The 13874-nt window shown below is 36.0% G+C and overlaps 1 protein-coding gene across 1 annotated transcript in view; it reads left to right on the top strand.

Annotated features, from left to right (window-relative positions):
- gfpt2 (glutamine-fructose-6-phosphate transaminase 2) overlaps positions 1-12510 on the top strand; it is a 32675-nt gene extending 20165 nt beyond the window's left edge. The window contains exons 13-19 of the mRNA XM_067423822.1: positions 1213-1333; positions 2673-2830; positions 7426-7540; positions 7651-7778; positions 7882-8049; positions 8676-8837; positions 9714-12510. Of these exons, the coding sequence (XP_067279923.1) occupies positions 1213-1333; positions 2673-2830; positions 7426-7540; positions 7651-7778; positions 7882-8049; positions 8676-8837; positions 9714-9758 (897 nt within the window). The 3' untranslated portion in view covers positions 9759-12510. The remainder of the gene's footprint in view (positions 1-1212; positions 1334-2672; positions 2831-7425; positions 7541-7650; positions 7779-7881; positions 8050-8675; positions 8838-9713) is intronic.
- The last annotated feature ends 1364 nt before the right edge of the window (positions 12511-13874 follow it).

The raw sequence follows: 13874 nt of genomic DNA, 5'->3' as shown, positions 1-13874 counted from the left end.
TTTCTCGGTTATGTATATTTTCAATGTGCTGTAGTCACCCAGTTGACTAAACGCCACTTAAAATGAGTGTCCACGGGATTTCGAAATCTCTATATTTTTAGAGACAGTAGAAGAGATATTCTAATGATTATGAAAAAAATTCCAAACTCAACAGAGCAACCAAAGCTGATCTGAAAAAGCAGCGGCTGGTAAACATATGAAATCATTTCACCATAGGGTGTCAGTGCTCGTCTAAACTAGTAAACCCTAGACCCTGGGTCAAAACATACATTGGGGATAAGAACCTTTACGTTTATGAAATAATTATCATATGAATATTCAAAGAAGTAGTGCTGTCAACATATTTCTGTTTAAGATTAATTTAATATTTTACATTGTTACATTTATTTTTGGCACGTACCACACATTCATTCACTGTGCACACAAGCAATCCTTTTTATCAGTCGAATTCTTAAAAAAAAAGTTAACTCAACAGGTATGAAATATGATCAGTAAGAGAAAAAAAACGTTAAGGAGGAGACGAGCACTGCACTATGGAAGCTTAAATAAAACTATTTAAACTATAATTGTGACTTTTTATCTCACAATTCTGACTTTTTCTCACAGTTGTGAGTTTACATTTCACAATGCTGACTTTATTAAATGCCATTGCAACTTTATATCATGCAATTCTAAGAAATAATTCTTGTGAGATAAAAATTTGCAATTACATTTTTATTTTTTATTCTCTGGCGGAAAAAAGCTTCCATACTGGACTGCTGCAGATTATATTTATTTATTATTCAGTATGCACAGTTGGAAAAATATATGTATAGGAACATTTTAGCATGTTCAAGATAATTCATGTTTATGCATAGAACATGATTCATTGTTTTAATCAATTGACAGCCATAAAACGCAGTAATAATCGGTGTTCTTATGAGTAATGTAGCTGTGCTGAACGCTGTTACCGAAAACTTAAGTAGAGTTATTTAAGTAGAATGTGGAAGTAGTTATGTAAGTATTCATGCGTCAAAATTAAACATAAATTAAACATTTTCTTTAATAGTCCAAACTACAATGCATAAAACAGCATATTGAAGTGTATATTTGGCTGCTGTCCGATTTCAAATTGAACAACTTCTTTAAGAGGTTTATATCAATTACCAGCTGACTGTACTTTTCTTTTACTTGAGCACATGATCGCAGCATTATCTCTTATTCTCTCTGCAGACACGTCAGATCCTCGAGGAGTTGACTGAACTTCCTGTCATGGTCGAGTTGGCCAGTGATTTCCTAGACCGCATCACGCCAGTTTTCAGAGACGATGTCTGTTTTTTCATCAGCCAGTCGGGTAAAGTGCAGCTTTACCGTCAGTCTCCTTTATATTCCAGAAAGGGTTGATAATAATGACCTTTGAACTGATATGGCACTGAATTACTCAACAGTAAGTGCATGAGGTGATATAATCTCCAGATACCTAGATGCCCACGGCACAGGAAAAAAAAACACAGATACCTCAATAGTTTCTCCCAGATGCTAATGAGATTAAATGGAGAGTGTCCTACCTCCTTTTCTCCCAAGAAAAAAGACCCAATGGATTTCTTAAGAGGTCTCAGGATGCCTACAAACTTTATTGTCGGCTGTCAAAAGTCAGATATTTGAATATGAGTGCAAACATTTCTGAGAAGACAATTCTCTTGTAAAAAATCCCCCCTGGAGCAATAAAATATATTCTGTTTGTGGCACATTAATAAAACTCTGAGAGTATATTGAGCAAAGTAAAATACTAACTGTGTTATATATGATATTATACATGCTTGAACATGCTTAAAGGGTTAGTTCTCCCAAAATTGAAAATTATTTCATTAATTACTCACCCTCATGTCGTTGGACACCTGTAAGACCTCCATTCATCTTCGGAACACAAATGAAGATGATTTTGTTGAAATCTGATAGCTGAGAAAGGCTTCAGAAAGGTCTTCATTGGCATTCAGTATATTTACTCTTACAAGACCCATGAAGGCACTAAACACATCGATACAAAGTCCATCTCACTACAGTGGCTGTACAATCATTTTACAATGCGAAAAAAAATAATTTTTGTGCGCACAAAAATCAAAATAACGACTTTATCCACCATATTATTGACGTGAACTCAACGCATGCGCGAGAATATGATGCAGTGCCACTGTTCAGATACATGACCTGGAAGAGGAGGAGCGCCGCTATTGTGTGAGTTCACGTCCAAGACCTACACGGAAGACAATAACTTGGCGGATAAGTCATTATTTGGATTTTTTTCGCACAAAAACTATTTTCGTCGCATTGTAAAATGATTGTACAGCCACTGTAGTGAGATGGACTTTGTATCGATGTGTTTAGTGCCTTCATGGGTCTTGTGAGAGTAAATATACTGAATGCCAATGGAGGCCTTTCTGAAGCCTTTCTCAGCCATCAGCTTTCAACAAAATGATCTTCATTTGTGTTCCGAAGATGAACGAAGGTCTTACAGGTGTCCAACGACATGAGGGTGAGTAATTAATGAAATCATTTTAATTTTTGGGTGAACTAACTAACCCTTTAAAGTTGTATTACTGTAGGTTTCATGTTGATAGCACTAACACATGCATGTCAATGCTGCTGATAAAAATATTGATTTATGGTAACATTGATGATATGATTTTGATCAGGTGAGACAGCGGACACTCTGATGGCGTTACGCTACTGTAAGAAGCGCGGGGCACTGACTGTGGGCGTCACCAACACTGTGGGCAGCTCCATCTGCAGGGAGACCGACTGTGGAGTTCACATCAATGCTGGGCCTGAGGTCGGAGTTGCCAGCACTAAGGTACCAAATTAACATCTTAACATCAGAATTAATATAATATAATATAATATAATATAATATAATATAATATAATATAATATAATATAATATAATATAATATAATATAATATAATATAATATAATATATATTGTTTATTATATTATATAATAATGTTATATTATTTAGGTCTGTCAAAATTAGCGTGTTAATGCATGCAAATAATTTTTTCAGTTTAATGCGTTAAAAATATTAATGCAGTTAATGCAGCACCAGTTCTTTTCTGTCATCCTTTGGCTGCGCTACAGTATATATACTCCACCGTTTTTAGATATAGGGCTTATTCAACTTTTCAAATAGCCATGCAGATTAAGACTAGGTGATTTCCTAGGCAGATATTGATTTGGGACTATATATTATAGGGAAGGACATGCGAAGCACTGCTACTTCGCAATGTGTTATGATATATCTCTGCGCCCAAGTAGCAGTGCTTCGCCTTTGCTTCCCCATAGGATTGCATTCATTATGCTAAGCTAAGCTAGCGGCGACTCTGCCAAACTCAAACAATGCATGCACTGAGACAAAAATGCATTTGCCCACATATCTAGATGTAGGAAAGAAGTTGAATAAGCTCTATTTCTAAAAACGGTGGAGTGTTCCTTTAAACCATTCCAGCCCAATAAAAGCAAAAATAAGAACTTATGACCAATGCAAACTACCTGTTAGTGTCTGGTTTAAGACGTGCTTTTTTAGGGCGGTAAATAACGGAGAAAACAAGTAAATCTGGACAATATTTTTTTAACGGCAAAAGAGGGTTTGCGTGGCACTAACTGTTAGACTTAGGGTTAGTTCACCTAGTTCACTTAGGGTTTAGATTTAGTCCGAGGGCTTTCTGTCCTTTGAATGTAAGTGTATGCCCACTTGCTGTCCACATCCAGAAGGTAATGAAAACATCATCAAAGTAGTCTATATGTGACATCAGTTAGTTAGACTCATTTGAAGCGTCGACAATACAATTTGGTCCAAAAATAACAAAAACTACGGCTTTATTCAGCATTGTCTTCTTTTCCGTGTTCCTCAAATAAAGAATCAAACGGTCATGATTCAAGATTCGGATCACGTGCCAAACTGGCAAACTGCTGAAATCACATGACATTGGCGATAGAGCCCTGCACGGGCCACAAATCTAGGCCCTAGCCCGGCCCTGACCCGAGACGCTGAGGCCCTAGCCCGGCCCGTGTCCGACAGCTTATCAAAATTCTCGGCCCGAGTCCGACTGGAGCCTGTGTTTTTTTTTTTTTTTTTTTTTTTTTTTCTCCTTCTCCAGCCATTAAAATAGTTCTGTTTTGTTTTTAATGTCAAAGTAGTTATATTTCGTTTCGTTTCTTTATTGAGTTAATTTAGAAAAATGTTTAGACCATTTTTTTGTTTGTTAAATTATAGTTTTAATTTTTTTTAAGTGACGACCAAGCGGCCAGCGGCCGACATTGAGTTAACCGCTTATTAAATCTATTAAGTCTCTCAAATCAACTCTTGACTTGTCTTGCCTATAATAAAATCCATAAATATAAAACACTTCAAGCATCACAATGTTAGTTAATTTCGCCAACTATTACCACCACAGTAGCCTAAAAGGCATTTTTGACGAGCTGAGGCAGGCTGATTCTGCTCGCGGCTCTCGCAAACGGAGCTAAACAATCTAAAAACAAATAATAAAAAAAAGAACATGCAGGTTGTCTTATAGCCTACCTTACACCTTACCAAAATGAATATAAATCCGATCTTCAATTCCCGGGGTATATGCTCATTTAACGGAGTTTATAGCAACCGAAGCAAAAGATTCAAGATGCATTTTATTCAGCAGCTTATTTCAAATTCAAAGACCACATAAGAAAGCGCGCACTGGTAAGATCATAAGTCTCATTCATTTTTATTGAAGATGATTGTGTTTTTGAGCATCTAAGACTTATTTTAAGTTTCATTTACGGCCATTTGCGTTGGCTTACAGTAGTCATTTGCGGCGATGCGTTTTGCAGCGCCATCATATCTATCAGACTACAACATATAGCCCATAACCCTCTCACACGTTTATTTTTTAACCGTTTGCCAGGAGTAAAATGTATACATGTGGTTTAAACAACCAGATAGGCTACATTTACATTTGTCCAGTTTCGTCTGAAATGCTTTCATCCTTCTGAATTGGTTTGTTTAGTGATCGGACTACATTGATAGCCCTGTTCATTAATAGCAGTAGACGCCCCGCGGATGACACGCAACAGAAACGCCACGCTCACACCACGCTTGCAGTGTGTCTCCGGCCTTAACTCTAGCAGCTGCGCTGAAGAAACGCGCGCTGTTGCTGCTGGTGCGGACTCTGAACCTATGCTCTGAACACTGTGCGAGCCATCTTGACAGTCGCGTTAGCTATTATGGTCTCGTGTTCACCAGCGCAGAACATCTCATTGTTCCTTTTAATTAATAAAATAAATATAAAAAGAAGGAGAAGCCTCAAAAAGGCCCGAAGCCTGGCCCGCGTTTTAGGTATGACGTGAAAATTGGCCCGAAGCCCGGCCCTAGGGGCGTAAAAAAGTCGGGGCCCATCGGGCTCGGGCATAAATGCAGGGCTTTAATTGGCGATACGAATCACGAATCAATCTGCTGATTCGCGACCGTTTAATTCTTTATTTAAGGTTTGAAAACAAACGCGGAAGAGAAGACAATGCTGAATAATGTCGTATTTTTGGTTATTTTTGGACCAAAATGTATTGTCGACACTTCAAAAGAGTCTAACTAACCAACTGATGTAACATATGGACTACTATAGGATGTTTCACAGTATTTCCTACCTGTTAGATTAAATATTTGAAATATGCTGTATTTATGTTGTTTCTACATTCATTTGGAGATTAAAGTTTTTAATATATTTTTTAGGGCCGGGACTCGATTAAAAAAATTAATCTAATTAATTAGAGGCTTTGTAATTAATTAATCGAAATTAATCGCATTTTAATCGCATATAAATATTTGACCTGAGAACAATGAGAAGTAATTTTTCACATGTATTATTAGTATACCATTGAATAATGACTGAATACATAAGCTTAATCAACAAAATATTGTTTATTTATTTGACCTGAGAACAATGAGAAGTAATTTTTCACATGTATTTTTAGTATACCATTGAATAATGACTGAATACATAAGCTTAATCAACAAAATATAGTTTATTTATTTGACCTGAGAACAATGAGAAGTAATTTTTCACATGTATTTTTAGTATACCATTGAATAATGACTGAATACATAAGCTTAATCAACAAAATATAGTTTATTTATTTCAGTCCAGCAGACCAGCGCAATGTTTGCCATTAAGTTTAGCAAAAGCATATTTGTGATATTTGAGGCTCGATGTGCTGCGGTGATACGCAGATTCCTTGTTGTATAGCTTGCACACAACCCTGCTCTTGACGACGCTTCCATTCTTTCGTTTTTTAAAACAAAATTTCCCATCCACGGGGCCAAGCAAAGCGGTCTCATCAGCTTCTTCGTTCATGTTCGCTCATGCCCTGCGTCTCAATCAGCTCCCTAGTTCCCTAGTCAGGGCACTGATCAGGACATAAGTCAATGGGCTGACTCCCTGATCAGTGGCCTGACTACTGAACTAGGGAGCTGATTGAGACGCACCCATGTTGTTGTCGTGACTCCGGAGCGCTAGTTGGTGTTCCAGTATAATCGGTCCGTCGAAACTGATTTATTGAAAAACGTTCCGCGGTGCAAAAATAAATGCGGTTAATTTTTTTTTTTTTTTTTGCGTAATTAATTAACGCGTTAAAGTCACGTAATTAATTAATCTTAATTAACGCGTTAAAGTCCCGGCCCTAATATTTTTATATTATAATAATTCTATTTAATGTTAGGTGCGATTAATTGTGATTAATTACAGTGCGATTTAACTCATTATTTTTTTAATCGACAGTACTAATTGTTATCTTATATTTAAAACATTCCCTAATGTTCCCTAATGCACCAATACTGCATTTATTTGATCAAAAATACAGTGAATCAGTAATATTATGAACTATTATTGTAATTTAAAATGTTTTTCTTATTTTAATATGTTTTAAAATGTAATTTCTTCCTGTGACACAAAGCTGAATTTTTACATTAATTACACGATTTTTGCTTGCATTTATTGCCGACATTTAACCCCTCGTGACTAAACAAATGGTGCCAATGTGAGTGTGCAAACCGACGCGCAAAACATCAGGCATAAAAGCATCATAAAAAGAAAGCGGCTTCGGGTCATTTTTACGTGTTGCCGTGCTGCGTTAAAAACTGGCCGACCAATGAGATTGGCGCTTTTGTTCACGTGCCCGGAGCTGCTGAAGTTGGTGGCGCTTAAGCACAAAAGTATGCCGAGCATACAATTGATGTGACAAAGAGGAAGTTAGTAGATCAAGCAGAAGATTAGCTGCTAATGCTGCTTGCCAGTTAGCAAAAAGTGTGTGAATTGTATTGGCAGGCAAGATATTTTTTCTCTTACCTGTCCCGTGTCTTTTTTGTTTTGTTTTTTGTGTACATTGCTTATGTATTGAGTGCGTGTTTTGATCATCTGCAGGCTTACACCAGTCAGTTTGTGTCTCTGATCATGTTTGGCCTGATGATGAGTGAAGACAGGCTCTCAATGCAGAAGAGAAGACTGGAGATCATCAACGGCCTCAAAAAACTGCCAGGTGTGTGTGTGTGCATTACATCATTCTCATAATGGCCAGTAGATGTATTTTTTGCGGTAGTTCATTAGTGCTTTGAGATCATATTAACTTTGACATTGTCTTCCATTCAGAGTTGATCAAGGAAGTTCTGGCTCAGGATGACATTATCAAAAGCCTTGCAGATGAGCTCCACCATCAGAAGTCTCTTTTGGTCATGGGTCGAGGCTACAACTATGCCACCTGCCTAGAGGGGGCGCTGGTGAGTACCATGCAATCTGTAGCCGGAGAAGAGCATATAGGCGAGTATATAATCAAAAACATGGTGTAGTAAAGCACACTTTCTTGGTCTTTGTGCACTGTAGAAAATCAAAGAGATCACGTACATGCACTCAGAGGGCATTATGGCTGGAGAGTTGAAGCACGGACCTTTGGCGTTGATCGACAAGCACATGCCAGTCATCATGATCATTATGAAAGATGCCTGCTACCAAAAGTGTCACAATGCCTTGCAGCAGGTCACGGCTAGACAGGTAACAATCATCAGACTATAGATAATGTGAGATAAGGGTATATACATATAGAGATATGAGAGATATGGTATACATATAGAGATGTGATTAAAGTCCACCAGTAATATATGCTACTGGTTAAATGTTCGGGTCGATATTTATTTTTTATAAAGAAGTCTTTTATGCTCATCAAGACTGCATTTATTTGATCAAAAAATACAATAAAACGGTAATATTGTGAAATATATCTACAAATAAAATAACTTTTTGTCTTTGATTATGTCTGAAAATGTGATTCATAGCTGAATTTTTAGTCTTCAGGGTCATTTGATCCTTCAGAAATCATTATAATATGCTGATTTGGTGCTTTTTTAATATTATCAATGTTGATATTTTTAATATTTTGCTTATTTCTGTAGAATACGTGATATCTTTTTTTCAGTGTTATTTGATCAACAGAAAGAAAATAGCATTTATTTGCAAACTTTTGTAACAATACAAATGTCTTTGCTGTCACTATAGATTGCTGTATAAAAGTATTCATTAAAAAATATATCTTTAGAACAGAAGTGTACAATTACAGATTCTGAGATACCACCAATCATCCAACACTTAGCGATGACTAATATCCTTTGATCATCTTTCAGGGCCGCCCCATCATCATATGCTGCCAGGACGACCCAGAGATCAGTAAAATGGCATATAAGACGATTGAACTTCCTCAAACGGTGGACTGTCTGCAGGGCATCCTCAGTGTCATCCCACTGCAGCTCATGTCTTTCCATCTGGCTGTTCTCAGAGGATATGATGTACGTTTACATATCCATTATTCATTCATTAAAAGTTTTATCAACAACAACAACAAAAACGCTTAAGTCGCATCCCACTTACTGTCTCGTAAAAACTCGATTTTGGAAAGGGTATCATGCTTACTGATTTCCTCGGTTGTAGGTCGCTTTGGTTAAAAGCGTATGCTAAATGTGAATTATTAAAGGGCTAATTCATTGCTTGGCAAGATGGCCTTTTAATAAAACATGGATGTCTAGGCAGTAGATAGGTTCTTTTATTTTTAAATCGGTGCAACATAACTAAAGTAAACAGAGAAAAATGGCTACAAAAAATGAGGAAGTATAACCTGTATTCACAAACAGCTGGAGCTGTCAAAAGACCACTGGGTGACGTTAAACAAATAAACTTAGATATCTCTGTGCCGATAACAATGGACCCTTTTTATGGACTGTCATGATGCATTTCCAGTTATCAACATATTACATTTTTAATATTTTCATTTTTACACAATTCAATACACATTTAAATGCTGTACTTTATTTCATTATTTATTATTGCTGTATAAGTAGGTCTAAATCCGGGTGATCACTTACAGTAAATCAATGTTATATATCATCATGTTGTCCAGACCTAAAACTTGTATAGTTTTTGTCAGTTTTTATTTAAACACACCTCATTTTGCGGAATATAAGATGGTTAATATTTAATTGATTTAAAATTGAATATTGTATTTATTTTATAATTATTATATTTTATTATAATTTATTAAAGTATTCCAAAAAGTTTTGTACTTTGCAGTACTATTTACACTATAAACTATTGAAGGCAAATGGATAAATGCATCATAATTTTTGTGTATTTTTATCACCTGGTATTGTTTGTTTCGTTCCCATCAGGTGGACTGCCCAAGGAACCTGGCCAAATCTGTGACCGTGGAGTAGCTTCTCACAGGAAATGTGAACTAATCGAGGTAGAAGAGGAGAATACTGACCACCAAAGTGCAATTACCATTGTGTGTGTTTATGTGTGTTTGCAAATGTGTGAATGTGGAAGTGTGGGTATTTATGAATTGTGATCAAATCCCTAAAGGCCAAAAACCCTGAATGGATCTAGTGGGGGGAAAGGTGGTATTTTATTCACGTGAGACGTAATAACTGCTCCATAAGTGCCTCAGCATCCAAGTGCAAATGAAGGGAACCCCTAAACTGTGCCTTATACCCTTTTCTCTTAGCTCTTAGCTGAGCCTGAAGGATTACAACTGTCTAATGTTTACCTCTGACCAGGGGCGGTTCTAGGATTTCATCGTCAGGGGGGCTTAGCCCTCACTGAGAATCTGTAGCAAGAGACCATTTCCATATTAAATTAAATTATTATTATTATATTATATTACTATACAGTAAGAAGTAGCCTACTGATTCTTAAATTGGTACTAAGTCAATACAAAATGTTTTACATGATATAATGATTCCAGTCTTTCTGCAGTACAGTTCAAATCTGGACACTTTGACTAACAGAAAATTGTCATCACATCATTATTATTAACATAAACTATTGGCTCAGGGCACTAAGGATTTTTTTTACATTAGATATTTATTTGCCTTACCAAAATATTCACTGGCCTTGTCTAAATAAATACATTTATTGCTTTCGTTGATTTTGACCTACGTAAACATACAACATCAACATTTACTAACAACACCAACATAGATACCAGTGAAATTTCACAATTTTCAAATCCAATTTTTGATCACAGCAAAAACAAATAGTAGCCTACACTGTAAACTCGAATAAGTTGGGCTAACTCAAGCATTTTTACATAATCAGTTACATTAAATTTTTGGAGTTATGTTCCCAATTTTAAGTAAGCAGAACTATCAAGTTTGGAGTACTCATGCATGTTAATTAACCTTAACTTGTAATACTGAGTTAGCTAGCTCATACATTTTGATAGTTATTTACCTCACTGTAAACCCTACGTTGTCAAAACCCAGAAGTTTAGATAAGATTTTTTTGTACCTTTTTATTGTTCTTAACTTTAAATATTTGAGTACACTAATTTATATATTTAACTTAAAATTATCAGGTTATCTTAATGTAAATGTTTTGCTAGCTATAACAAACTATTTCAGAAAATGTCAATTTGCTAACATGTTAACAATAACATGGTATATCACTTACTAAATGAGTACAGCGTACTGAATTGTTTGCTCTCAAACCAAGCCGCATGCACCACTTTTCACATAATGGCAACTCTCTAAAAACCCACATTAATCGAAATTCTTCTAAATTACCATAACAAAACATTAATCACTAAATTATCTACCTTATGATTACTCTTGCACAAAATAAAAAAAACATATATATAACTTAATTTAAGCATTTACTTTCTCTTTTAAATGCCATGGGCAAAGCATGCTGGGAAATAGAAAATCCCAAACCAATTTCAGTTAGACTTAAGTTAGTCTAAATGAAAGGAAATGAGTTCATACAACTCAAAAGAATAAAAACAGTTTAGTCTACTTGAAATATATCTGTGTACTCAAAAGCAAAAGAAAGTTAAAACTACTCATAAAAGTTAATTTAACTCATTTGTTTAATTTAAGTTGGTCCTAATCAAACCATTGAAGTATTTTGAGCTTTAGGGTTTACAGTGTAATTAATATGAAGTTCAAACATTAAAGACAAGTAAACACTCAGCAATAAAACGAGACCGAATCAACAAATTAAGGGCAGTGAGTGATTGTCTTTTTTCTTTTGTTGTTTGATTAACATTATTGAAACGCAATGTATATGATTCTGCAGTCACGCTTGCCTAATGATCTCACCTTATATTGACACATCCATATTTTCTTAGCTGTTTCCTGTTTTGTAGCCCTCCTAAAAAGGGCCTAGAACCACCCCTGCCTCTGACGAACCAAAGTGCAATACTTTAATCTGCACAATTAATCTGTGTGCTTAAGAAGTGCCACCAATCGCAGGAACCAAATATTTTAGTTATGCTGATTGGGGAAGGAAGTAATATGTAGATGTGCATGAATGTTTAAGCCAAGTATGAATTTGTTTTTAAATGAATTCTCCTTTTTAATACTACAACACGCAATATGTAATTATTGTTATAACACTGCACACATTTATCTGTACTACAACTATTTCAGATGGAGCAAACAAGTGTTAATCACATGAAGTGACATACAGCATTCAATCGCTTTAGAGAAAGAAAAAATATATACATATATATAACTGGGTTCCACTGGAAGATTTACTGTACTGTTTGAGTTTACTTTGACTGTGAAGCACTCATTGTGGGAACAATCATTGTGTTATTAGACATGCATTTTATGTTTTTTATTTTTTTTTATGAATGATTTCAGTTAATTTTATATGATCCTGTGCTGAAATGAGATTTGAAACCCTCAATGTAACTTTTCTTTTTTCTTTTACAACCTTGCTGGGACAAAATCATGATTTGGTTAGTTTTTTAAATGTTTATGGTTTAAACATTATTTCCTTGGTATAGATAGTTGTCATATACATCCATTTTAAATCTGTTTTATATTTTAAAGTCATGGGTTGAGGGTTGTAACATGAAGAGCAGCTGCAAAAAAAGGGCTTCATATTTCCTAATAGAATTTTGCTAATAAATAAAATTATGAAATAAATAAAATGAAATAAAACTAGCAACAGTTTCAGTTACTTAATTCATTCTGTGTGATTTTTGTTGTCGTTTGTTTATTTATTTACTCATTCATTTTCATACAGATACAGTCTTGGAAGTAGAGGTTCAGAGGGGTTCTGTATAAAACCCTAGGGTTCTTGACTCAATTTTAAAGAACATGATTGCATAATTCTTGTTTACCAGGTCATGTTTAACACATTGTAAAAAATTATTTAGAAAAAAAGTAACCTGGTTGCCTTAAAGGGGGGGTGAAACACTCAGTTTCAGTCAGTGTCATGTCAATCTTGAGTACCTATAGAGTAGCATTGCATCCTGCATATCTCCGAAAAGTCTTTATTTTTTTTATAATTATATAAGAAAGATGCGCTGTTCCGAGTCTTTCCGAAAAAAGCCGAGCGGGTGGGGGCGTGTCGTGTGAGCGGAGCTAAATAATGACGTGTGCAGCAGCGCGCTGCTATTGTGTTGAGTGCGTCGAGTGCGTCGTAAAGCTGTCATCCCTAACAGCGGGGAAAAAACTTTATTCAAAATAAAAATATGGCTTTTAATCAGATACAGCCATACATCTATGATCCGGAATCAGACCCAGAGGCTGCAGTTGAACAGGAGCAGCAGCAAAAACGACTAGAGCAGGACGTCTCTATGTGGTACGATATACACTAACTATATAATATGCTTAGCGGCTTGTGTTATTTACATATTTATACTTGAATTATATCGTCGTATTTTTGTCTTTGAAGGTGTACATGTGGGAAGTGCAGTTGTGCACGTGTGTTTGTGTGTTTACGCGTGGTTTGTGTAGACAGGTTAAGTTAGTGTTTACATAGAAAGACACGGAATAGTAGCGCATTTGAATGAAGAAGCGTGCTTATTTAGTTCAACATATTTCCCCCCTCTTTGTGTATTGTTGAGTGCTTTTACAATACACAAACATAAAGTTACACATATAGTGGCCAGCTAAACAAATGTACACGCACTACACATCGCATGCTCTATTGATCAATTTCTATATATAGTAATATATATAGTAACTATACGTGATCATGTTTGGGCTACTTGATGAGCATAGACACAGACATTTGAAGCAGTCTAACTCACCGCCCGCGGTTCTAACGTTGGGACTGCTCCATCCTTCAGCATTAGGCTATTGGAAAATCCTGTGTCGAGCTGGGCCTTGTGAAACAGTCGGCACCGAAATGCAGCGAACAGATATAAACATTCGCGCAACTCAGTTGCTGATCCGGAAAAGCAAATTACATCCACTGTTGCCTTACCGCGGGGTTTTGGGGGAATCTGTGCAGGACTGTCTTGGTCTGGCAACCAAAAACGCACTTTTTGATGTCATTGTTAATTGTGCACATTACCTGTGCAGCGCAGCCTACGA

Source organism: Pseudorasbora parva, chromosome 18, assembly GCF_024679245.1.
Source record: "Pseudorasbora parva isolate DD20220531a chromosome 18, ASM2467924v1, whole genome shotgun sequence".
NCBI classification, from domain to species: Eukaryota; Metazoa; Chordata; class Actinopteri; order Cypriniformes; family Gobionidae; genus Pseudorasbora; species Pseudorasbora parva.
This window is presented reverse-complemented; position numbering and strand designations above follow the sequence as displayed.